Raw genomic sequence first — 23,158 nt, forward strand, 5'->3', positions numbered from 1 at the left:
ACCAGACAACTCTCAGAAACTGTGGGCGGCACACCCACCAGAAACCTGCTTTGGCTAGGGAGGAAATATAGACACCCAAATGTACAAATCAGCGAAATAATGTAAGCGACGCTAGAAATCTGGGATAAGGCTACACAGAAAGGTACACTAACAAAAGACGCAGCCCCCTTCATGCCTTTATTCAAAAATCCCGAATTCCCCCCAGGACTGGAGAAAAGGTAATTTCAGAAGTGGGAGGAGGCAGGTTGTAAAATGGTCGGGACATGTACCAGACATGATGACTGCACAGCACTGCTAAATCTGAACACCAAGGACAGATACAAATACGATCAATTATACCACTGGTTAGACACACCCAGAATTAAAGAAGCTGCAACAAGGGAGCCAACTCCTTTTGAAACATAATTAATGACACACCGGAACGAAAACGTTTGTATCAAACACCTATAAATATATAAACACCTCAGAGGAAGAAATAAAATGGTTGTATATTAAAAGATGGCAGAAGACCCTGCAGAAAACGATCCTCAAAGAGCGATGGGAATACATATGGGGGATGATACCCAAACTTACTAATGCGATCAGACAAAAGAAATGTGGATGAAAATTCTCCTGCAATGGCACTACCAGAAAGGCTCCATAAAATCTTTCGGGACTCCCCAAACAAATGCTGGACGGAATGTGGAGGGGAAGGGGACTGGCGGCACGTTTGGTGGGACTGCCCGAACCTACAGCAGTACTGGGCAGATGTTAAGACACATATGAAATTAATGTTCCCCATTAATGGGGAACATAGGAGAAGAAGTATGCCTATGTGGGCTATGGGACCCTACGGACAAACAACTAACCAAAACTCAAAAACAAAACGTTATGGGTCTACTGATAGGCACATGGCTTGAAATAGCCCAAAATGGAATCAAAGCACCCACCTCTGGCTCTCGACTGGATAAGGAGAGTTTGGGTACATATAGCTATAGAGCAAATAACATACAACATACAGAGGGCCAATCAAAGATTTCAAGACGACTGGGGAGAGACCCTTGAATACCTCCAAAGCGACTACATGGAGCAATGGTGCCCACACAACATAAAGATATTGGACATGTTTAATTAAGAAAGAGGGAAAACCTCGGTCAGAGACTTGTACAAGGAAATTCCCGGAGGGGGGATTGGGGTACAGGGGAGGGATTTGGGATTGTTACGAATGAATGTTGTAATACCAATAAACAATTATTTAAAAAAAAACACCTACTTCCAGTGAAACTGCCTCAGAGGCAGTGAGTTTGCCTTTAAAGCTGACCGAGCTACGCACAAATGCCTTATGCTCTGAAAAGGCATTTGAACCCCAGAGTTCTCTTTCAGATCAGTCGAATCTGTACAAACCATTTGCAGCACCAAAAATATGGCTTCGCCATGGAACTGAGTCAAAGAATAATAATGCCCTAAATCGCAGCAACATCCTGGCTCATACAAAACGGTTCCCAGATCTTTACTGGTTCTCCACCTAAGATACTGATTGCCTTTCTTTGCTGTATGATAAATGTACACATATAGTAGAACTGATTTTAAAAAATGTTGAGGGTGTGCTAATGAGCTTGGAAAAATAGGTGTTGAGGTTTTCAACCAATACACCGCCTCCCCCTGCCCTACCTGTTCAGATGATGTCAGGGCTCGATAAATAGCCAAACAAAGTCAATCGATTGGAAATAAAATTGCTGTTATGAGTGTACATTTAGAAAATAGTTCCAAGGAAAGATCTAAACTATTGACCATACTTCCTGAAATTCTAACTGAAGTATTTCAAAGAATGAACATGCAAGAGAACCAGCTATAGGGAAAAGAAGATCTACTCCTAATAAGTTGGAATACAAGATGTTCGGCTTCATTCAGGGACACAGCCACCAGTCGTTCCCTCTTTAAAGACCATGACTTCATGCTCCTTCAAGAGACTTGGCTCTTGGAACCAGTATATATTGACGGGTTTATTACATTCTGCCAACTTGCCTCTCGCAGTAATGGAGGCCACCCCTCGGGAGGCCTCCTGGTTGCCATCAATAATACTGTTGGAAGTAACATTGAATGTATTAATCAGGACACTTCAGGTATTATTGTCATTAGATATACGATAAAGTGAGGTACTACAATTAGAGGCTTACTTTTGATCAACATTTATTGGAACCCTGCAAGAACTTTTGGAAAGTCTGCGTAGCTCATTAACAGAAATGAAGATCCGTTTTCCTAATGACCTAATTGTATTGGGTGGTGACTTTAATGCCCACTGCTCACCTTTAGTTAGACATGTTTCAAAAGGCAGGGTTAAATAATTCTAATGGTGAACTATGGACAGCTTGTTTTATGACTGGAACCTAATTATTATTAATGGGAATATATCCAAATACTCAGACCTGGCACCCACATGAACAAATGGTAAGGTGAAAACAATCGACTATATAGTGGTGTCGTTAGACTTATTCCAGTCTTGTCAAAAGCTCTTTGTTACTCCGATGAAGTATAGTGATCGCACGTCCCTACAAGTCAGATTTCTTATTAATCAATTCGAAACAAAAAAACATTTACTTAAAAACTTCAGGTGAACCCGCAAGGCAATTGAATCGTTTGTTTTGGCAATCAGGGCTTGAAATTCATCTCTAAATTAGAGTACATCGTAGATCGTGATCTAGTCGTAAAAAATGAACTCTATGTTCGCTAGGAAAATGTGTAGAATTTCTGTGGGATTTAAATCTGCAAAAACTAAAAAAGGCACTTGCACAAAGAATCATAATCATACCTTTGATGAGGTAGTCGAAGCCGAAAAAAAGTGTCTTAAAAAAGCTAAGTGATCTAAAGAGAATGAGATTATCTAAATCAATGCTGCTATTCGAAAGAAAAAATAGAACAAATATAGATATTGGGCACGTCAACAGCGATTTTTACATAATTTACTTGATAGGCAGATTAGGCTTTAAGTCCTTTTGCCATGACAAGCTCGAAATGTTTGGTCGATTGTTAATCACAACACACAAACTGAGGGAAAAAAACAATCCACCACGATTACAAATGATATTTGGACAAAATACTTTTCAGAACCTTCGCTAAAGCAGCCAGTGCTTCAAGCCAACATATCAAAGCTAACTGGTTACTTCATATTGAAAAGAAAGGGATAGAGGGCTTTATTAAGAAATCCTCAAACTCCCATGCGCCTGGACCAAATGGCTTAACGAACGCAATACTAAAACTTGACTCTACCAACCTGGTCAATCATTTTATTTGAGCATTTCAAAAACATCATAAAAACCCAAACATTCCCAGAATCTTTGAAACAAGCCATTGTTATTCCGATGTATAAAAAGGGCGAAAGCACTAATCCAGCAAGCTGGATTGTGACAGTAACATATTTTCTCGTTAAGTCCTCCAAGTTCTGATGAAATGGGTAGAGTCACTCAATCCCATCTAATTTCCAGACCAGGTTTTGAAAAAAAAAGGTTTATCGACTCTTCTGAATGGGTTAACCTTAAACATCATAAAAGAACACAGCCTCTGGAAAAATTCAACTCCAACATACATAGCTCTCATTGACCTATCAAAGGCTTTTGACTTGGTGGATAGAGGGAAACTATGGAGCAAGTTGAGGAAGTGGCATATAACAGAAGGTCTTTTACAAATAATCATGGTCTTACATGAACACACTATAGTACAAGTAAGACTAAACATGAATGGTGATTTAACATCAGAGATACACATTAAAAACAGTGTTAGACAAGGGTGTATCCTTGCGGCTGTCTTGTTTAATCTTCATTTAGCTGACTTGGCTGACTTTCTTTTAACTCACTCTTTTGTGAGTCCTTCAATGAGCAAACGTAAAATCAATCTCTTTTGTGAGTCCTTCAATGAGCAAACGTAAAATCAATTTCTTGGCTTATGCCAGTGACCTTGCACTAATGGATTGTAGTCCAGTAGGGTTACAGCATCTGATCAATGGAATGCAACTGTATGCTCATCAAAATAATTTGGTTGTTAATTCATCAATCAAATATCATTATATTTGGCAAGAAATCCCCCCAAAAAGAAATACATCGAATTGGATAATGAATCAATGTACTTTGCCAATTGTTAAGAACGTCAAATATTTATGCTTTCATTTGAATACCACCCAATCACTGAAAACCTTAATTGTTGAATTGGAAAGTAAGATACTCCAATACACATGCCAAATGAAACAATTGCTAAACACTTTGCAGATTTTCGCTTTTACCTTTGCTTACATTTTATAAAAGCAAAGTGATACCGGCCATGCTATATGGCTTAGAAAGTAATCTGTGTGCTCGTATTACTAATTGATCCGGCTTAGGTTTGTTGTGGAAGAAGACACTGCGATTACCCATGTCTCTGCCGATCTCTCGGCTGCGTTATGAACTTGGTTTACACTCATTACAATCGGAAAGTTCTCACATTATATAGATCAATTCTTGGTCCACGTGTAAACTCCTTCTATCAAGACATGCAAGCCCTTAAAGTGTAAAAAAAAATAGCAGATACTGGTCTTCTCTGCAAGCTGATGCTGAAATGATCCTACAAACTTGTGAAATCAACTAGCGAAACACTCATTACAAAGTGAAACGATCATTAATGATAGCGGACTGGTTTTTAACCAGAGCATCCTTTTCCTGTATGAAAAGTATTAGAAATGTTAGTGTCTGCGAAAAATCCAGTAATTATGTACTCACTTATCTAATAACATTTCTGAATCCATCCTGGCGTTAACACCTGCTACGACTCGGCAAAAAAACGGCAAGGATTTGCCAAAACGTAGATCAAGTTGCTGGTGAATGTAATTTATGTGGTGAGGGATATCATCAAGACTTAAAACATATTCTTATAACCTGTACAGCAACACAAATAAACTCAAAGAGAAAAATATTTTGCAAAGTTTGTGCACGATACTGAATGGCTTTATACCCAGGAATTCTGGAGCAGACTTTCTGCTGGAAAAGAAATTTCTTTGTCGATTGCATTGCTTAATCTCTTAAATAAATTGCATTTTATTCAAATCACCCTGTAATTCAGATCAGATCAGTTGATATTTAATTTTGAAACAGTTTGTTTACTTTAATATGTGATCTGGACTGTGTATTTGCTGTATAATTTATTTTACTTGTTTTGTATTTCGTTGGGTGTGTAAAAAAGTCAAATTGTGAATGATTGCACAGTAAAAAAAAATTATTAAAAAAATCAACTTCCAAAAGTGAGTAGCGTCTCGCTCTAATAAAGCCATGTGCAGTGCTTCCCAGCATGATTTACATACTTTTATTCTTGTTTAATAGGGCTTTATATTCTATTCTAAATTGTCGGAGCTTGCTCTTATGGCTCTTATCAGGGATTATGCCTGATCTTGCACACAGCGCCATGTCTTTCTTTGCACTGGTGCATTCCTCATCATACCAAGCATTTATCACCAAAGCCCTCATTTTTAAATTATCAGTTGTACATGTCAGAAACAGGATTACATTACTGCCCAGGAGCTCAGATTCTGCAATCACTATACTGTCTGACAAGCTACGATTACAGATGCCTCCCAGACCAGATGATCTACAATTGCTACATACACTTCTTGTTTTGCTTTCCTTTCAACCCATTTGGCCCATTTCACTGTTCATCTTGCGTGGCCTTCAACGACTATAGGTTGGTTTATGCCCAAACCAAGTGCTGGGAGTATTATTGGACTCTTCCTAAAATGTTTGAGCACAAGAGGGTCATGATCGCTCTCACTTCGGTCTACTACTTCAAAATCACGGGCTTTAGCCCACGATGAAGATTTAATCAATGCGCGATGACCCGTTGCAGCCATTAAATGTTATTTTTGCTGGCCAATCACCTAATAGCCTGCCATAGCAACCCCTTAAATTTAAATTAGCAATGTTGCAGGCTGATTCCACCTCCGCTTTGTGTGTTCTCTTAGGCGCAGCAGCCAATAGCATAGGGAAAGTTCTATGGTAGCTTCCAGGGGTTCGGTCTGTAAATTCATGTCTCCTACCACCAGACTGAATTGACATCTCGAGATCTTTGGATCATTTGAATTAATCAATCCCTGCAGCTTCAATAGCACATTCATACTGGTTGCCACATTGGGTCTATTATACAGATTGGACAGCAAACACTGTTCACCCCCCTTTGTTTTCACAATTAGTAGTTGGAGATCTGGGAAGTCTATTTCAACAATAGCCACCTTCCAATCCAGATTTATTTCAATCCATATCTGGAGACCTCCCAGCAGTCTTCCCCTTGGGTCTTCAGTGGCTGGACTCGTCTAATTTACTTAACCTTGAAACACAGGGGGCATGGCCAACAGCCACATGAGGAAGATGGGCTCCATGACAGCTCCCCTTGATCTGACAACAAATATGCTCTGTACGCCTGTTAAACTTTGAATTGACAGCCAAGATGTAAAGGAATAAGCATGTGAACTATCCGAGCAGCACTCTGCGAGGTCGGCAGTAAGAAGGTGCCCTGCCCGCCAAGATACACAGAGCGAAGCGCCTCGTGTCTGCAACAAAGAAGATGGCAGCGGCGGACAGGATATGTTGAAGACCCGGCTGAGCCTGAGATTGAGACTGCTGTAACTGTGCATATGATAAGCTGCTGGCCCAGATAGACGTGCATAATGCAGCGTGTCAGCACGGCATAGTGAGGAGGAGCAGAGGCAACGGAACTACACTCCGATGTTTTTGGCACCGGCACGGCGAACAATGGAACACCACCGCCCCCCTCCTCGGGAGCGGATACGCGCACTGGCATCTCCCAACTGATAGTCCCCGGGAAACGGCTGCAGCGGGAGGCAAGATCACCTTCCCCCCCCGCCAACACTTGCCCATTGTGAACGAGGAGTGAGCGGACACCACAGAGGGCAGGCGGAGACCGGGAGAGAATGCCGGCAGGACCAGAGTGGTAAGGAGTGGCTTGGTTGGGGGGGGTATCCAGATTTGTGCTGCATGATAAAATATTGCAACTTCCCCTCTCTGCCCCCACTCTGGCTGGGCGGAAGGAGTTGGGCCGGGCTAGAAACCTGGCATGACCCTCCCACCCCCCGTTCAGACACTGGATGTGAAAATAAGGGGGAACCCGGGACAGAGCCCACATTGTAACTGCATGCATTTGATTGTAAAATGAGGGGCGGAGTCTTTCGCTAAAGGGCAAGCTGGTAGGCAGGAACAAGGAATCGAGGAGAACGGACAGACAACACAAGCGCCCCAGACAAAAATGCCTGACCCTACCAACCAGCAGCTCTTTGTCATGATGCCCGCTCCCGGGGAGCCGGTTCAAGCCCTGCGTCCCCGAAAGCGGACATCCAGTCCCCAAGGAAGGACCCAGCAACCCCATATAGGGGCCCTTTGGACAGTGTTCTGGCGCCTATGGCGCCAGGCTCATAAAAGACATCAGTCCTGGCGCCATAGGCGCCAGGCTCATTATGAGAGTGCTTGGGTGCACTTACCTGATGCAGACCATGCTGCAGGATCCCGGCCTCCTTGAGGCCTGAAAGGAACTACTTTACCTGTGGGACTAATTTACCATCCGGGCGTGGTCGGGGAAGGATACATACCTGGAACTTCTTCCAAGGCTATTTAAACCCCACCCGAACAGCCACACGTGCTTCGCGTTGTTCTGCATCTAGCAGCTGGACGCTCACCGTGTCTGCTCCTGCATCCTGACTTCTGCCACGCCTGCCAGCATCCTGGATCACCTGCAAAGGAAGAGAAGAAGAGAACAGAAGAAGGAAAAGTCCTTACCTGCTAAATCCGCATCCCGGAGACATCTCCCCGACAATCCTGAAAAGGAAGACTTATTTAAAAGCACATTGCGTCGATCGCTGCAGCGCCGCATTCCACTCACCTTTACAGGGCGCCTCCATGTTCAGCAGCGATCATCCGGATTCGCAGTCACGCCCCAGCGCCTAGGGAGAACAAGACAAGAACAAAAGGTGAGAGAGAGAAGGGAATAAGGAAAGCTAAATCTCCATGTTACGACTTACCAGTTGATTCATTCCCTCTTCATTTCGGGTCCGCGCCGCATCCTGGCATTTCCGGACCCCGGCCCCTAAGGGGAAAAAAGAGACATCAGCGTTAATGAGCAAATGAAAGACATTACCAAAACGCTCATTAAAGACTTACCCGATTTCTACAAGGATTTCACCTTTCATCTCGGGTCGGTGCCTTTTCCCCGGCATTCCATACCCCGGCCCCTATGGGGAAAAAGACACTAGCATTAGCGCATTAATGCATGGACACAAGGGGAATCTCTCATCAAAAAACTTACCTGGAAGCCAAGCAAGTTTGGTTCTCACCAATCCGAAAATCCAGTGAAGTAACTGGATACCAACGCGCCCCTGCATCAGAAGCAGGATGGAGAGCTCGTCCTTCCAGACCCTAAGGTGAGACGCTACGGGGAATCACAGAAGGGTTTCAAGGAGGGTGAGAGGGGAAAGTGGGAGGCCGATTGCATTACCCCGCAGACAGTTAATCCCCTATTTTCGCCTACAGAAAGGTACCTCTGCGAGCCAGATTTGGGGGGCCCGGTCCAGTCCGTCTTCCGAACCGTGCACATCACCTTAGAAGAGGTCACAACAGCGCAAACCAGGCCAGCGCCTCCGTGGGAGTCAGGTGAGCGTTACACTCTTGGAGGCCATAATGGCACTACAAAGTACACTTGTAGCCAAGATAGACACTATGGGAATAGAAGTCGGGCTGTTATAACAAGATCTGCGAACCTTGACGGAGCATACAGGGACTCTGGAGGAACAAGTTAAAAAGAATACTGAAGTGAGGGAGCAAAGCACGAAAGACATTGATATACTAAAACAGAGAGCTAGGCTGCTAGAAGATCGAGCAGAAGAAGCAGAAGGCCAGGCGCGCAGGATCAACGTGAGGATAGTAGGCCTGCCAGAAGGAACAGAAGGGTCAGACCCGACCACGTACGTAGAAAACATGCCGATACAGGAAATTGGGGCGGGCAACCTAACAGAGGTTCACAATCAAAAGAGCGCACAGATCTCAGATTAGGAGGCCGCCATTGGGCGCTCCGCCCAGGCCGATCATTGCCATAGTGCTGAACTATAGAGGACTGGGAAAAGATCTTGGCCTTTTCAAGATCGGGGGGCACGATACAAAGAGCATCAGCGAACATAATATACCCGGATTACACCTTTCATGTCCAGAGGAAAAAAGCCCAATTTGTGGCACTAAAGGCAGGTCTAAAATATATGTTAATCTATCCGGCCAAACTAAAAGTGTTACATAACGGAAAGGCTCTTTTCTTCGATACTCCGATGGCTGCGCAAGAATGGATGGACAGCACCCAGGTGGCAGACGATACGGAGCATGGCCGTGAGAACTAGAGGAGTGCATCGACTTGCGAGAGGACCTCCTGGGAACGAACTGAAGCCCCAGCATACAGGTTCCTTACTCCTCTAGCCCCCGCCTCTAACATGCTCTCTCATAGCTCCCCTTATCTTCCATTCATACTCCTGTGGCCATTGCACCGGCCAATGACAACCTCTCAGGTAGTGGGGCGATTGCCAATATCTCGATAATTCCACACCAGTGTGGTACCTGGTGGTGATTAAGTAAGGGCGTGCGAGAGTGTTGGTGGGATTGTCTGGGGTAGTTGACTCAGTCAACGTGCGTGCCGCCTGTGTTCCAGTCTATCCTGTGTAATCCGTCCAGGTGCTGTGGGCGTTACTCTCTCGGGTCAGGGATATCCGTGTCTTTTCGGTTTAGTCATCCTTTTTTTCCAGTTTCGGTTTCTTGGTTTAGTCTGTGGTGTTGTAGAGCCAGGTTTTTAGTGATTTCCTGAATTTTAGGTGATCTTCAGTGTTTCTTATTTCTTTTGGGATGTTGTTCCAGGTTTTTGCGGCTAAGTGGTAGAAGGAGGTGCCTCCAAGTTTTTTCTTATGGTATGGTTTGAGTTCGTCGGTTTTCGTTGCTTGATCGGGGGGGGGCTCGCTGGTTTGTAGACTGATATTTTCTTTTGTAGGAATTCCGCTCCTTGTCCGCTGATTGCTCTGTGCGTTATGCACATTGTTTTGAAGGTGATGCGATGTTTTACTGGGAGCCAGTGTAGTGATTTTAGGGCTGGAGTGATGTGGTCTCTTCTGGATAGTTTGAGGAGTAGGCTTGCTGCTGCATTTCGGATCCGTTGCAGTTTCTTCAGGAGGTATTCTGGTATTCCGAGGTAAAGGCTGTTTGCATAGTCGATTTTAGACATGATTAGGGCGACAATAGGGAGTGATTTGTGCGTGAAGAATTCTTCTTGCCGTGTGGAGGAGGAAAAAGCATTTCTTCACTGTTGCATTTATTTGTGGTCAGGTTGTTGTCCATTAGGACTCCCAGATTTTTTACTACCTTCAAGGTGTTGGTGCGTTTCCCATTTCTGTAGGCCATGGGATGGTGGTTTCGTTCTCTTGGTCTTTGGATACGAACATGATTTCTGTCTTTCCTGGGTTGATTTTCAGGTTGTTGGCATCCATCCAGTTGAAGACTTCTTTTAGACAGTCGGTTAGGGTTGAATGGTCGGCATCAGTGTCTTTGATTTTGTAGATGATCTGAGTGTCATCTGCGTAGTTGTAACATGTAATGTTGTATTTTTTTAAGATTCTGATGACCTGAGTCTGATAGATGTTGAAATATAGTGGAGATAGTGAGGATCCGGTATCAGGTAATATTTTCGCAAGCAAAAATATCGCCGTACATATGGTCGTCGGGAACGGCCATAGGCGATATTTTTGGTGGTGAAAATATTAGGTGTGGGGGTTGCGGGGTGTCCACCGCAGGGTCCATGTGTTATTTTCGCCGCAAAAATATGGCGATATTTTTGCAGTGAAAATATCACATGGAACCGAGGATCCTTGTGGTACTCCGCAGTCGCTAACTCCTGGAGTGGATTTGAAAGGTTTTATCCATACGGTTTCTGTTCTGTCTGCTAGGAATGATTTGGTCCAGCGTAGTGCTGTGTCTGTTATGCCTATGTCTTCTAGTCTTTTGGTCAGGGTGTCGTGGCTAACTGTGTCAAAGGCTGCAGACAGGTCGAGCAGAATAAGGGCCGAGGTAGTGTTTGAGTCTGCGTTAGTGTTTAGGTCGTCCCAGGTGGATAGTAGTGCTGTTTCCGTTCCTCTTGCTGGTCTGAAACTGATTTGAGCTTGGTCCAGCAGGTGGTGTTTTTCTACGTGTTCCCGGGTTAGTTTATATACATAGGTTTCTAGAAGTTTCGCTGGGTAGGGGATGTTAGAGATCGGCCTGTAGTTGGAAAGGTCATCTACGTCACCACTTGTTTTTTTTATTTTTTTTTTAATAGTGGCTTGATGTATGCTGATTTGAAGATTTTCGGTACAGTCCCTGTTGATAGTGATAGATTTAGAAGGTTTCTGTAGTGTTCTGCTGGTGATCCTTGCGCAAGGATTGATTTGTAGAGGTCTGGGGGACATGGGTCTATGGGTGATCCCGCTTTCTTGCTTCGTTTAACCAGCATTGCGAATGCCTCTGCTGATATTTCAAGAAAGCTTCGGAGTTTGTGTTGAGGTTCCGAGTTGGGTTCGTTGGGTTGTATGTTGTGGTTGGTTGGTCGCTTTTGTATGGCTCGACGGATGTCGTTGATTTTTTATTAAGTGATCTGCCATGTCGTTGCATAGTTTTTCTGAGGCGGTTGGGGTGTTGTCGCAGCCTTGTGGGTTTCTCATTTCTTCAATGATGCTAAACATTTGTGTGTTGGTGGCATTGTTGATTCTGTCATCGTAATGTCTTTTCTTTGCCTTTTGAATTTCCTTCTTCTATGCACGGATTTGTTTCTGGTACAGTGTTTTTTTCCCTGGGTTGTATTCTTTCCTCCATTCCAATTCCATCTCTGTTTTCCTTTTTCATGTAGTTTAATAGTGGGGTGAACCATTTTGCCATTGCTCTTTTCTTTGATGGGGTGAACGGTTTTTCTGAGGCGATCTTGTCTATTGTATCTGTGATCCATTTGTGCAGTATCTCTGCTTTTCCGTCTAGGTCGGCTAGTTCCAGTTCTGTAGTTGAGGGTTTCGTTAATTCCAGTTGTTCGAATAGGTTGCTTTCTTTGACGTGTTTCCAGTTTCTTTTGGTGGTGGTTGTGAGTTTCGGATGTTTGATGTAGGCTTGGGTAGGCAAAGTGATCACGAATGGAATGATGAGATGGTCGCTCCATAGTATTTGTATCGGAGGTGCTGTGATGAGTTTTTCTTTGGTGAAAATTGCATCTAGGGTGTGTCCTGCAGAGTGCGTTGCTCCTTTGACGAGTTGTCGTAGTTTCATGGTGCCGAGTTGTTCAATTAGTGAGTTTTGGGAGTTGGCGTGGCTGTCTTCAAACCAGATGTTGAAGTCCCCCAGGATGATTAGGTGTTCGTGTGATGGCTAAATTGGTGATGGCTTCTATGAAGTTATCGACGAATGTTGCATGTTATGTTATGTTATTTTGCATTTATATAGCGCCTTATACACCATTGGTATGGTCTGAAAGCGCTGGTAGGTTGAACGCCCTTGGGAACCGAAGTTCAGATCAGTAGAGAGAGTCAAAAAGGTGCATGTGAGCACCGGGTATGTGTGCAGCTCGTGCGATAACCGTGTAGTAGCTGCTTCTTAGCGGTAGGTGTGGTGGATGAGAGGTCAGGAGAATGTGTTCGTTCAGGCAGGTTTTATCCAGAACGGCTGGGGCTGCGTTAGGCCAGAGGAGAACGCCTGGCTGGGGGGTGTATAACCAGCAGTGTCAACAAAGAATGATGTGGGGTGAGTGGTGGATGTTGGTATGAGAACAGTTATACTGAATGGTGTCATAGTATCTCTGTGTTCTAGTTGAGTGGTGATGTAAAGGAGAGAGTAAGCATGGTTGTGTGATATGAGTTATATGCACTTTCAAACGTTCTCACGCATCCAGCAGTAATATCTTGTTCTATATATTAATCTCTACACTCACCTGTCCTATACCTTCATTTACTCTGAATATACATCCACATCATATATTCATCCGTTCCATACGCCTATTCGCTCCATACTTCCCTCGGCTTCATACACTCAACCTCTCCATACACCAATCTGCTGGCTGCATACCTTCATTTACTCTGAATAAGTATCCACTTCATATATTCATCCGTTCCATACGCCTATTCGCTCCATACTTCCCTCGGCTTCATACACTCACCACTCCATACACCGATATGCTGGCAGCATACACCTAACCTCTCCATACACGGATCTGCTGGCTGCTGGCAGCATATACCCAACCGCTCCATATACCCATCCGTTCCCTGCACCCATCCGCTCCATACACCCATCCGCTCCATACACCCATCCGCTCCATACACCCATCCGCTCCATACACCCATCCGCTCCATACACCCATCCGTGTGATGTATAGCTCCGAACAGTACAAGTCAGAATGCGCAGTGGTGTCCTTGGACTCTACTAAAGCATTCGACTCAGTTCAATGGGATTGGGCCGCAATATATGAGATGGGTACAATTGGTCTATACTGAGCCATATTCAGAGAAATGGCAACTATACAGAGAACTAGACAAGGTTGCCCGCTGTCACCAATGTTGTATATCATAGCAGCGGAACCAATAGCGGCATACCTGCGGCAGGAATATGGGGATGTAGGGATCGATGTGGATGGGGTCAAGCATGTAGTGTCTATGTACGCAGACGATAGGGCGTTGTACCTTAGAGATCCAGAGGCGCATCTACCTTATATCCTAGAAGTGTTGGAGAACTTCGGTTTATGGACAGATTAATAAGGGCAAGTCGTGTTAGTTTCCCCTGGCTGCATTGGCCCACGTGGCAGAAGAACAACTACCTGTACTGCCCCTACCTTGGAGCAGAAACTCCTTTAGATACCTGGGAATAAACATACATCATGACCCCGAGAGGGAACATGAACGTAATACTGTGAGAGTCATGAGCGGGTTGGTGGGATCTATGGAGTTCTGGAGTAGGCTTCCTCTCAGTGATGAGCAGGGCTGCGCTGCTGAAAATGGTGGCCGAAACGCGACTCATGCATTGTTTCGTGAATATCCCGTACAATATTCCTAAAAGGTTCTTTCAGGACCTGTTGAAACTTTGCAGGTGCTTCCTGTGGCAGGAGGGAAGGAATAGAGAAACCTTAGCTATATTGCAGAGACCTTATGACTTGGGTGGCCTGAGAATTCCTAGTTTCGATATATACTTTTTGGCGAGCCAACTGCAGCATGTGATGCAGTGGATGGCCGACGATCCCACAACAGAAACAACGCTGCTGCAGCTGGCATTTACACAGATACCTGCGGGATCTACTTTGGATCCCTGCAAAGGAATTGGGACAATGCCCCTACCTGGTGGAGTTCGGTGTAGGGATTTGGAAACGAACCTGTGCAAGTATGGGATCACATGACCCGGTGTCATCACAGGCCCCTATCGCAGCTACATTAGAGGGTAGGCCAGGAGGAAGGGCAATGGTGAGGACGAGATGGAAAGGGTGTGGGATTGCCACGTTGGGAGATCTGCGAAACGAAGAGGGAATGATGACATTCGAGGAGCTACAGGAAGCTACGGGGATACACCAAGGACAGTTCCTGTTGTACAATACAATATTGGGAATAGTTAAGAGAAGGTGGCCGTAATGGGTGGAGGTGACCATTGAGAATGTGGACATAGAGATGTTATTTCACGGATATACAAGGTGCTGCTAGGTGGGGCCTCAAGTGCGGACCTGAGGTGCAAAGAGAAATGAGAAGGAGACCTAGGCAGGCTCATAGAGGATGGCGAATGGAAGAGAATTATGCAGTACCACAAGAAGGTCTCTAGGAATGCTAGACTACAATTGATACAGTTATATATTACACAAAGAGCCTATCTCACACCGGCGGTTATTGCTACATTTAAAGGGGCAGGGATACAAGGTTGTCCCAAATGTAGAGAAGAGAACGCCAGACTTATACATATGTTCTGGGGATGCCTGGTAGTGCAGGGGTTCTGTAACAAAGTGGTACAGGTAACGACCAAGGGAGGGGTGAAATTATACATCCTGACTCCTGAGGCTTGCATGCTGGGGAACTTCAGGAGAAGTGACAAGGATAAACTGTTGAATAAATTAAAGGATTTGATGTACATCACGGCCAAACGCAACATAGCTATGCAGTGGAAGGATCCCAGAGAACCGCACATACAGAGATGATGGAGGATCTAGAGAGGCTGGTAGAAACTCAACGGGTGTGTGGGAGAAGGCAATGTCAGACCAGAATACAGACTCTGAGATGGGTATACAGCGATGGATTGTGCCCACAGTAACCTTATTTTGATGTAACAATAGACAGGAAATTATTGGAGAATCGAGTGAAGAGGTGCAGCAGTGTGTCTAAACGATGATTGACGAGTGGCACAGGCGGATAGGGATTGTTTGGGGGGGGGGGTTGTAGTTTAGGGGATACATGTTATTGTTGTGTGGTTAACACCCTGTGGAGGCGTATGTAATGAGCAGTTGGTTTTGAAAATTAACAAAAATAAATAAAAAAAAGAAAACATGAGACACGATAGGGTCTAGTGCCCATTTTCCTGGATGTGCAACACCAGGCCGGGTCAGGTATTACTCCACTAAAACCTGCTATGTCCCAGGAAAGGATATTTTGTGAGAGAAAACCCATTTAATCATTCCCTTGCCCCTTCAGTCAGTCAACCTGATCCAGGTCACCAGGGGTCATCATTATACCACTTTCTACAGGTCTATTCGCACTCCCCCCTGCCCGTCCCATTGTTCCTCATAAATCCTGCATGTGCCAGTCCCAACCGTATCTGCCGATTTTGCTTAAAGTGGAGTCAAAACATTTCTGTGGTCTTAGGCGGGAGCACGCGGAGGTCAATACTCAGAATTCCTTCAACCAAGTTCCATGATCTTAAATGGACATCTATGAAATCTTCACTGGAGTTTGAATGGGAGCCCCCCCAATGCAATTAATAATGCTTCCAATGATCGATAAACGACCCTTGGTCACCCTGAACCAATGTAAGCACTTTAAGGCTTCTGCATCTTCATAGGCTTCCAGGGGCCAACAGGGGACATCAGTCATATAGACTGAGGGGCCACTGTTTTTTCCTGCACTATCAGAAATTCCAGGGGAAGAACTTGAAATGTTTATCCTGCCTAGGGAAAATAAATTCAGGCCTGAGTGGGGGGCAGGTACCTCGTTGGTGCAGTTTGCTACTGACTGGATATCTGACAACAGATGTATGAACATCATTGTAGAGGTGATTCCACTGGATATTATCATAGGGAAAGCGGCCGGAAATGACCCTCTTCATGTAATGAGGGCATTTGTCAGCCTTGGCCCTTAGCCCTATTTGAAGGGTGCCCTGCCGGGTCCCCGATTAACCACTCCCTATCACCCATTCGTGACACCGCCATGAACCCCCGTCCCCAGTTTTCTCCCAGCATCACCACGCTCTACTGGATCCATATCTTGATGGCTAAATCTACACTCATTAGCTGCGTTTTCCTTCGCATTCACTAAATCACTAGTGCCATTGTCTCCTTAATGGCTACTATCCTCTCCGGGATCCTAGTCAGCAAATCATGAATGTTTGCTTTCTCTGCAGAGTCCAATAGTAAGGGTAGCGTTAATTCTCCCACAATGTCATTATTTTGTATTAGCTGGCTGATGGTAATATCGTAATTCGGTCTGAGCTCCAACACAACTATTGTTTGTTTGAGGGGTAGAATAAGTATTGTTGGGATGATTGGCCCAATGTATTACTTAGTTTAATTCGGGCCTACACCGTTTAACTTTTCTAGCATTGCCCTTCTGAGATGGCTCTTTGTCACATACCATAGATTTCTTAATGGTTACATTTTTCTCAGCCCCACCTCTCCACCATCGCCATTTCAGGCCTTTCCACCTCCAATGCCAATGCTGCAAAACTGAGGAGGATCGGCGGCCCCTATTATGCACACATGGTTCCCTGATGCCCTCACCCACAACACCCTCCCAGCGGGTGGGGGCCGATCTAGGCAGTGTGAGTTTTCATGTTGCAAAGTGAGCCAAAACCAACATCTTTACAGTCATTATATATTTACACCATGTCAACTGTAGCGGAGCCGGAGTTTACTTTATCGGCTCCAGGCCCGCTAGCTGAGAACACATAATTCTTCCCCCACTCCTGCCTAGTTCTTAAATCAACTTCAATCTGCACTCCAGATCAACCATCCGAATCTTTGGGTGGTAGGTGACTTTCATCTTCCCGTCAACTCAACCAACACTAGTCAGATAGCAAGCATTTTAACTGATGATGGATCTTGGGCTCCATCAACTGGTTCATGAACCCACCCATCAGCTAGGCAATAGACTGGATTTTATCTGCGGCCACGGGTCGCTTATCACTGTTTCCTCTATTTTTATAGTCTGATTATCTTTTGATCTCCTTTTCCATTTCTCTGCCAGGCTCAGCTCTGCGACTCTCCAAATTGGCTAGTCGCAAACGGAATTGGCGCAATGTGGAAACTTCTGCGCTGTCAGCCCTGCTTCCTTCACATTTTGTACATCACAGTCCTTGCACTTTAGGTGCCCTGGATGATTCCTTCCTGACTGTGGCCGATTTACTGGCACCTGCTAGGCTCTGTAAGGAAAGAACTCATGTGTCCGAACCATGGTTTTCGGCAGAACTCCGAGTCTTAAAACTCGGCTGCCGGCAGGCTGAAAGGAAATGCTGTGCAGCCTATATAACCGCTGACAGAGCTGCCTTTCGTCTCGCCTTGTCAACATATCAAAAGGCAATTTTGGCTGCAAAAAAAATATAAAGTTGAATGTGCTGTTAATAGGCCCAAAGCACTATTTGAGTTAGTCCAATCTCTTTCTACACCTACGGAAGCTGGTACCTCTATTGAACCTTCACAAACTCTGTGATTCTCTCCTTTTTTCATTCTAAAATGTAATCTATCCTTAAGGATATCAGAAAACTCTTGTTGGGAGTGCCACTGTCCAGGTATCCTATGAATTGCCAGCCCCCAACGCCTCATGGCTATCCTTCCCTGTCTTTTCCGAGCAGGATATATCCACAGCCATTCATAGCCTTAAATTAGCCTTGCCTGTGGATGTCAGCCCACTGTCCAAGCTTAAAGATATCTCTAGAGACCTGATTTCACATATTACTACTGCAGTGAATCCGTAATTTCAAGAGGGGTCTATTCCCAGCACATTGAAGCATGCCCGTGTGCTACCTCTTTTGAAGAAGCCCTCCCTTAGATGCTGGCGTGCTTGCTAACTTTCTGGAAGCTCTCGTCTCTCCCCTTCGGTCTTCCTTTTTGTAAACGTCTAGGTTTTTCGATACATTTCAGTCCAGTTTTCAGCCAGGGAGAGGAACCACCTAGTTGATCAGGGTGGGGTGGGAGCGCTTCTCCTGCTGGACCTGTCAGCGGCGTTCGACACTGTGGATCATGCCACTCTGATCTCACATTTGTCGAACGCCGGCCTGGGAGGCCAAGTACTAAGCTGGTTCGCCGCCTTTCTTGCAGATCGGTCTCAATCTGTTTTTTTGCCTCCTTTCTGCTGACAATCTATCCCTCTATTTTGCAGAGTCCCACAGGGATCCGCCCTGCCCTCAATCTTGTTTACCATTTACATTCGCCCACTTCTGCTTCTTATTCTGTCACATGGTTTCTGCTTCTATTCTTACGCAGACAATACGCAGATCATGGTTCGCCTTGATCTCTCTCTTTCGCCCTGAAACGGCCTCCCGGCTTAAAAGCCGTCTCTGGGATATGGGCGCCCTGGATGGCTGATAACTCGCTAAAACTCAATGGCAGAAAGACTGAGGTTCTTGTGGTAGGTACGACTAGTCCACTCTCCTTTTGGACTCCTGAGGTTTGGCCCGTTTCCCTTGGCCCGTTCCCTCTTCCATCCCTTTCGATGAGAAATTTGGGGATGAAGTTCTCAACTACCCTCTCTATGGCAGAGCAGGTTGGTGCAGTCTGCAAATCTGGACATTTCAAGTTGCGCACCCTGAGGAAGGTTCTCTTTTATTCCCTGTAATATTCATGCCCATGTGGTAGATGCACTTGTTCTTAGTACAGCCGATTATTGCAATTCACTGTACTATGGCCAACCACGTCATCTGGTAAATCGCATCCAGTTGCTCCAGAATGCGGCGGCCAAAGCAAACTTGTGCTCCCCTCCACGAGCACATATGTCACCGCTGTTGAGACAGTTGCACTGGCTTCCGATTGAGAAACAGAATTGTTGTTTAAATCAATGTGTCTGGTACATCAAGCCTTTTACAAGTCAGGAGCTGAGTACCTTCAGGAAAAATGTGTCCATTATGGTTCTTCTCGTCCCCTTCGTTCTCAGACTGCCCTCTTGCTATCAGTACCTCTTGTTCGGCGGTCACGGATTGGTGGCCGTGCCTTTTCCGTGGTAGCCGCAAGGGCGTGGAATCAGCTGCCCTGGGCTCTCTGAGCTACTACTAACCATCTGGCTTTTCGGCGGTGCTTGAAGACCCTCCTTTTTTAGGTTCTACTCAGCTCAATCACTTCCTCATCTCGACTGTCTAGCGCCAAGGAGCCCTTGGGCGTATGTGCGCTGTATAAATACATATAACCTAACAAATGGGGGAAGGAGGTCCAATTTCTTTTTTTCTGGTATGCTTGGGAACGACTCGCCATTTCTAGCCCTCACCTGGGTTTCACATGAGCCTATACCATTCTCATTACTGTCAGTCCCAGCACAATTAGAGCTTACTATTTTAGGCTTGGTTGCTTGATCATTTGCTCCCCCCCCCCCCTGAGGCTAGGACAACCGCTTCTCTCGTTCGTTCAGCCCTGGGCCGGGCGAGGCGCGCTCAAGAGGCATCCCTAGTCTCCTCCCAGTCACCCATGACCATGTAGCGGTCTGTGTGCGACTGATGCGATATTAATTGGCAGTTATTCAAAAAAATCAGGTGATCTATTGAACCGTTGGTCGCGAGTCATGAACCGTGGAAAGTAAAGTATTTTCACAATTCACTTTGTTCTAATGACCAATCCCAAAACAAATGTTTTTGGACTTCCTATAAAAATAACACGGTCAGATTAAAAGTTTCGGCAAACAGTGCAAAAGGAGCAATACTTCCGTCGGCCCCGAAAGGCTCTGTAACCGAAGCGCAGTATCAGCAACAGCCGATTAGCCGAGAGGAGTTCACAACGCCAGGATGGGATAGCAGCAGCTCCACGCTTTAGACTCCAGGCCTTGCAGACACTTCGCGTTGCACACACCGCCCTTTGCAGACCGGGCTTCCCCACTGCAGGGAAGTCAGCTTCCTTTTGATTAGAGGGGCGGTGTGGTCACCCGGATGCTCATCAGGGAGGTGATGGAAATATCTCAATGCTAATGCTGTTGAGTTATAGCAAAAATGGTTACAAAAGGCTATAGGTTATAACTAGATTAAGGGGGCCCATCTCTGGACATCAAATGCTCGCTTTGCACCAATGCACGGTGTAATGACCAAGAAAAAGCACACCGAAAATCGGTCTCTGCCGACTGCCAAATATAAAAGATAAAGTTTAGAATATTCTGGAAACAGCTTGCTGGGATTTATTTTCCACTGTGAAACCTGAAATACACCAGCCAAGACAGAAAATGTACTCGAAATTGGATGACTTGCAAGCATGAATTTTGCAGCCTGCTTCACTGATGACAACGAACAGGGTGGTCAACAGCTGCTCACCGAACTACACATACCCAGTTATACACATCATGACGTACAACAAGTATGCACATACTGATACATGCACAATACATATTGAGGGTGTAATCAGCAGGGTTACTGTGTGGGACATTCAAAGTGCAATCTGTGGTGTTACCATGCCACTACTTCTGTGGGAGTTCAGTAGAGGGAAGCGTGAACAGTAAGATATGTCCTAAATTAAGATTTGGCTACAATAAAAAAAGAATACGAGTTAGAAATTAAGTTAAACGTAGAAGTATGCAAACATTGAGGTTTGGTCAGCATGTACCATTATACGGATATAAAAACAGCACAGAATAAATGATACATGCAGGGCAGGTCTAGTAGCTCTCATATTATTCATGAAGTGTTATGGTGAACATTTATAGAAACAAGTTTGTGCCAATGGAAATGCCACTAAATTTAATTTAGGCTAACAAGAAAATCTTCACCAGTTTATAACTTGACTAAATGACTGAACATCTGCACGATAATTCCCCTACATCTGAATCATTAAAGCCTTATGGCCAGAACTCCAGACAAGATTTTAATGGGCGAGTATTGTACTCCACATTTCTTTTTGAAGGTTGCAGTAAAATATTTTTGATGGGACTAAAATAGTAATTCATATTCATAATAGAAGTATGTTTTAGGTTGTAAAAATCCATTTGAACTCTAAAAAAGATATATAGAAGATATATTTTTGTACTTGCACGATTCTCTGCATGTAGTCCTTCAAGCATAGTAAAAGACGCATTGTTACGTTGAATATGGTGGTAGGGTTTTGATTGCGCGAATGATAGCTTTATGCAACTTGTGATGGCGGCACGCCGCCCCCAATGGGTTCAGAGGCTCTACTCCAGAGGTGTGCAATCTGTGGTTCTCCAGAGTCGTTTTGGATGACGACTCCCAGGATTCCTCAACATCGAATTTGCTAGCGGCACTGATGGGAGATGTGGTCTCAAACATCTGGACAGCCAAAGGTGGCAGACCCCAGCTCTACTCTAAATATCAACATATGTCAATAAAGGATCTGAACGAAAGCCAGGTAGCTCAACTTGACCGACTCTAGAAGAGGTCAAGTGGCAATGCTCTACACCATAGTCGAATAATGGCCTGTCTCAAATGAGGACAGACATGCGGAATGTGATGGGACACACGGTACTATGATGTTTGTTCGTGAACATTTGCTAAAGGTACATTTGGTCGCAATTTAAAAAAAAAAGAAATGTTAACAGCCCACCCACGTACCCACCACCATAATTAAAGAACTAAACCCATCCACCCCACATATATTTGCAAGGACATGTGTTAAATTGCAAAAAAATGGCCTTCGAGCAAATGGGCCTGCGAGGAAATTAGCCCGAACGGGGAACACACCATTTACAAGATTACACAGATTACTTACATCCGGTTTCAGAGTCGAGATAGGAAGTCGGAGGGCTTCCTTCAGAAGAGTGTACAAGCCCGCAATGATGTAACTGAGTTGTTCCTCTGACAGACACCCGTTTTCACAAATATTTTTCACAGATTCCTTGCAGTCCTTGCCCTCTAGTGCACCAACAACAGCTGTAAAGCAAAAAAAAAAGAAAAACAAGATGGCAGGATTGTGCATTAGATATCTTTATTGCATGTACAAATAAAACCCATTTTGCACGACAGTGCTGAGGTGAAAAGAGATCAGACTCGACCTTCGCACTTTTGAACAGATCAACCAGGTTTTACATCAGGAACGAGACTTTGAATATGCTTGAGGTTCTATACTTTTGATCACAGCAGCATTACAAACTACATTTAAGAAATAGCAAAAGAAGTACACGTGAAATCCATCATCCGATCACTGATGCCACTTCCAGATAAGGGGCCACTGACTTTCTTGGCTGCCGATCACCACAGTTAAACGAAATACATGGTAGGATCCCAGCACATGAGCTAAAATCAATATACAAACAATTTATTAACTAGACTCCTTGACTGAAAAGTCCTTCACCATGCTTACATTAATCATTCATAATGTGAAAAAATATATATCTTTGTTATAGATCTATAAATAGAAAAATGAAAATGTTTTAGTTGACAATTCCTGAATCCACCAGGGTTACACATACAAATGCTAATACTTGCATAGAAAAACAGAGAAAAAAGGTAGAAAACACTTATACATCATTTGTGCCACAAAAATTAAATACAGATCAAACAAACATCAAAATATATTTCATGATTGTACAATCAATTTGAATCAGTTGATTATTTAGGATGTCAGAACCAAAATTCGTGTGCAGGATCACCAGTTAAGTCTGTGTGTGATGAAACACTTTTACACGTGTACAGGGCTCAAGCTTGATTGCAGTTTATTTCATCATGTTGGTGGGTGAGAGAGTTGGATTCTGAGACTGATTCAGCAAAGTACTGAGGCTTCACCATTGACAGCAGTCTGT

At 44.6% G+C, this 23,158-nt stretch overlaps 1 protein-coding gene across 2 annotated transcripts in view; it reads right to left on the reverse strand.

The window, feature by feature from the left end:
• Window positions 1-23,158, reverse strand: part of COMMD5 (COMM domain containing 5) — a 375,299-nt gene that overhangs the window by 266,519 nt on the left and 85,622 nt on the right. For both annotated transcript variants that reach the window (XM_069612722.1, XM_069612721.1), the window contains exon 2: window positions 22,129-22,289. In XM_069612722.1, coding sequence (XP_069468823.1) covers window positions 22,129-22,289 — 161 coding nt within the window. The remainder of the gene's footprint in view (window positions 1-22,128; window positions 22,290-23,158) is intronic.

This window comes from Ambystoma mexicanum, chromosome 5p (assembly GCF_040938575.1).
Source record: "Ambystoma mexicanum isolate Mex_15411 chromosome 5p, UKY_AmexF1_1, whole genome shotgun sequence".
Lineage (NCBI taxonomy): Eukaryota > Metazoa > Chordata > Amphibia > Caudata > Ambystomatidae > Ambystoma > Ambystoma mexicanum.